Here is a 4,029-nt window from a genome sequence, read left to right as displayed (position 1 = left end):
TAGGTCTTTAGGCCAGTCTGCCTCTAAAATGATACAAAACCCTTATACATATAGCCTCACAGGCGGCTAAGGGCTTAGGGTGCAATTAATAAACTTTATGGAAATGAAGTCTTCTAATTTCGTGATTAATCCTCGAGTGATCCAATATTGATCAACTGCGCTCAACGGCCGTCGATCGATTTTAATTGGCTCTGGTCGATCGATATTGCTCTTCAAGCGTCGATCGACTCTCTACGCGTAAAAGTACTCCAAAGTGTCCCAAAAGCATCATTACCTTCTATCAAGTAGCTGAACCTGTAATTGCTTTGAAAAGACTCTAAAACATAATAAATATATCTTAAAACACTTATATACCATGACTAAAAATCGGTGAAATCCATGGTATATCAACTCCCCCAGACTTATCCTTTTGCTTGTCCTCAAGCAAAACAAACGGACAGTCTCTCTGAAAGAGGGTTGGAAATAGCAGGGACTCACAGATTAGCCGAGAATTATAAAGAAGGACTTTAGTCCTTTCTTTATATAGTTTCAAATTTTCATTGGCTAAATGTCTGATTTCATCAAGCTCGTTAAGCTGGATGAGTCTTCTTTCAGCAGCAGACTTTATGACAAAATTCAGAAGTTTAGTGGCCCAAGCTGCTTTATGCTCCAGTTCGACTGGTAAATGACAGGATTTGCCATAAAGGAGGTGGAATGGTCTTGTTCCCAACGGTGTCTTATAGGCGGTCATGTAGGCCCAAAGTGCATTATCTAGTTTTCTAGACCAATGTTTTCTGGAAATTCCTATAGTTTTCTCTAGAATTTCTTTGATTTGCCAATTAGAGACTTCTACCTGTCCACTGGTTTGTGGGTGGTAGGGCGTAGCTACTCTATGCTGAACACCGTTCTTTTTAAGCAATCCATCAATGACCTTATTGATGAAATGGGTTCCACCGTCACTAATGACTATTCTAGGAGCTCCAAACCGCGGAAACATTATGCTCTTGAAAAGCTTAATAACTACAGATGCGTCGTTGGTTGGGTGATACTGTCGTTATCGACCGATGTATCACTACTAGAATCGATTGATATGTTTTCTTTCGCATCGATCGATGTCTCATTGGAAGTGAGAGAAATTTGACCTACGAAAGTTGTGTCTATTTGTGCAACGTTCTCTGTTGGGAATAAGTCGTCTATAGGGACGTTATCGTCTATTCTGATCCGAGAAAGATGGTCAGCGACTCCATTATCTACTCCTACCCCCAACAATCAAAGACTTCGACTTCCAGAATGAACTTCTGTTTCATTTCGTGTCTTTTGCTGATTTTTCCTCGTCTTTCATCTGTCACATTGTGTTATAAATGCATGGACATCGCGAAAAGTCGTCTTCCAGCGTATGAGTCGAGGTTTTGCATCTTTCTTTTGCAACAAATATTTAATGGCAGCGTGGTCAGTGTGAACTATCACATGTGTGCCAGTTAGATATTGACGGAATTTTTCAAATGCATAAACTACGGCGAGTAGTTCTTTTTCTGTTGTTGCATAATTCCGTTGCGCTTCATCAAGCGTATGACGGGCGTAGTAGATGGCATGCAGCTTTTTATCTTTTATTTGGCCCAAAACTGCTCCTATCGTAAAATCACTCGCATCGCACATGATCTCGAAAGGGAGATTCCAGTCGGGGGCTTGAACAACGGGGGCAGTTATAAGGGATTTTTTTAAATCTTCGAAAGCTTTCATGCATTCTAGTGTAAAATCGAACTTTACTTCCTTGCACAAGAGGTTATTTAAAGTCTTGTATAAACCTCCTATAAATGCCGGCGTGTCCGAGAAAACTTTGCACGTCTTTTACATTCTTGGGTGCTGGTAGACCGGTCATCACCTCGATTTTAGCTCTATCTACCTCTATACCAGCGGCGGAAACATTATGTCCTAATACGATGTCAATAACCATAAAATGGCATTTTTCCCAATTTAGGACAAGGTTCTTTTCTTCGCATCTTTCCAATACCTTGCATAAATTATCGAGGCAACTCTTAAAATTTGATCCGTAGATCCGTAGACTGAAAAGTCATCCATAAAGACTTCCATAAAGTCCTCGATCATGTCTGTAAAAATTCACATCATGCAACGTTGGAAAGTGGCGGAGGCATTACAAAGACCAAATGGCATTTTGCGATACGCAAATGTTCCATATGGGCATGTAAAGGTTGTCTTTTCTTGATCATTTGGATGTATGGGAATTTGAAAAAATCCTGAATATCCATCAAGAAAACAGTAATACTGGTGATTGGCTAAACGTACTTCCTTTAGATTCGGATTTAATCTCCTTTGCTGTTCTATCGACGTTTTAGCGCCGTCTTCCAAATGAATACGGTGCATGCAAAGATCAGGAGAAATACCAGGAATATCATCGAGAGAATACCTGATTGCTTTCCTGTGCTTGTGTAGATTATTTAATAATAACGCAAGTTCTCCGCTAGTGAGATTGGCGTTGACAATAACATGGTAGGATTGGTCATAAAGAAATGCATATTTAAGACCACTGGGGAGGGGTTTTAATTCAACCTTTGGTACTTTGTCTTTAGACCAATTAGATAATGAAGATGGTTGTCGATCGACGGCTTCTCTGAGGTATCGATCGACGATAATGTCTGAGTCATCATCTTCTTCGATGTTCGCAACCTCGATACTTGCATCCATCAGTCGCACGTAATCGTCTGTCCTATTATCTATGCTGAATATTTCCTTTTCCATATTGGTAAGAGCATTTTCTAAGGGGTCGTCTGAGCACATGTCTATGAAAGATTCCTTATCTAGCTCAGAAACTTCTTCCACATAGAAGGCTTGGTCATCTATCAAGGGTTGCTTGATTAGCCTTTCCATATCAAAGGGCATCGAAATGTCCCCGATGTTCAAATTTATTCGTCCTTCTTTCACATCAATGATCGCTCCAGCTGTAGCTAGGAATGGCCGACCCAGAATGAGGGGGTCTTTTGGTTCTTGTCTGTATTTTAACATAACAAAATTCGTAGGCACGAAGCAATCATTAATTTTTACGGGAACGTCTTCGAGAATCCCTTCAGGTACTCTGATAGACCGATCAGCTAGAACCAAGGTTATCTGAGTTGGCATAAACTCGTTATATCCCAAGGTTACTGCGACGGAGTAAGGCATAAGATTCACGCTAGAGCCAAGATCACATAGTGATCGACGAAAACGCGTGTTCTGTATATTGCAATCTAGGACGAAACTACCAGGATCAGGCCTCTTAGTTAGAGTTTCTCCTTAATTCATGGCACTTACTTCCTCTGACACCATCAACACGCTTTGTTCCGCATTTGGATAATTTGGAGACATCATATCCTTCACACACTTCTTTATCGAAGGTGCCTATTTTCATAGCATCACTGGGGGACATCTCCATTGTAATTATATCCAATGCTTTCTTGCAGATCGCATACTCTAATGATTTCTTAGTCTGTGTTTTAGGAGGATAAGGGGGTAGGGTTCTATAGACTCTTTCAATCGTTGGTTTGGGTTAAGTGGAATGTCGATCGATAGGGTTATCTGAAAGTTGATCAACGACAGGTTTCACCGGTCGATCGACGTGGTTACCATACTGTCGATCGATTTCGGCCTCAATATCTGAATTATCTTCTACTTCTAAGTCTATAGTCTTTTCCTTATTTTTTTCAGCGGTAGACTTCCTGTTTTCGCGAGAAGGTTTTGGGTCAGGGTCATCAAGATGTATAGGCTGAGAATTGCTCTCGCCTGTTTCATCAGCATTGGCAGAACAACCAATTTCGGTGTTGTTCTTCGTGTTTGTCGCGAGATGTTTTCCGCTACGCAACATTACGGCACTGACTTGACGTCTCGGGTTTAAATCAGTTCTCCCGGGAAGACATCATGTTTCTCTTTTAATGGCAGTCGCAATTTCAGCTACTTGACTTTCTAATTTTCGGATAAGCTCGCTCAAAGAATCTGCCTTCTCCATTAACTTTCCGTAAACCATATTTATTTTTCCGTAAAAATCTGACTTTGTTTTAC

The 4,029-nt window shown here is 40.7% G+C and overlaps 1 protein-coding gene across 1 annotated transcript; it reads right to left on the bottom strand.

The window, feature by feature from the left end:
• Nucleotides 1–1,762: 1,762 nt before the first annotated feature.
• On the bottom strand, nt 1,763–3,835 carry LOC106324490. Its single transcript, XM_013762453.1, has 4 exons — nt 3,578–3,835; nt 3,286–3,460; nt 2,382–3,221; nt 1,763–1,911 (listed from the first exon to the last, which is right to left on the bottom strand). Exons 1-4 carry the CDS (start codon nt 3,833–3,835, stop codon nt 1,763–1,765), a joined length of 1,422 nt encoding a protein of 473 aa, XP_013617907.1.
• Between the last annotated feature and the right edge of the window lie 194 nt (nt 3,836–4,029).

The sequence above is a fragment of the Brassica oleracea genome, chromosome C2, assembly GCF_000695525.1.
Source record: "Brassica oleracea var. oleracea cultivar TO1000 chromosome C2, BOL, whole genome shotgun sequence".
Taxonomy (NCBI): domain Eukaryota; kingdom Viridiplantae; phylum Streptophyta; class Magnoliopsida; order Brassicales; family Brassicaceae; genus Brassica; species Brassica oleracea.
Note: the sequence above shows the minus strand (reverse complement) of the source record. Positions and strands in the feature narration are given on the sequence as shown.

Bases quoted from the DNA above. Each gene is read 5' to 3' on its own strand.
- LOC106324490 (XM_013762453.1), bottom strand. From the start codon at position 3,835: ATGTTGCGTAGCGGAAAACATCTCGCGACAAACACGAAGAACAACACC. The intron at 3,222-3,285 runs GTAAGTGCCATG...GTTTCGTCCTAG, and splicing joins TGTTGATGGTGTCAGAGGAA to ATTGCAATATACAGAACACG. The intron at 1,912-2,381 runs GTATTTCTCCTG...ACATCGTATTAG, and splicing joins TTCTCTCGATGATATTCCTG to GACATAATGTTTCCGCCGCT.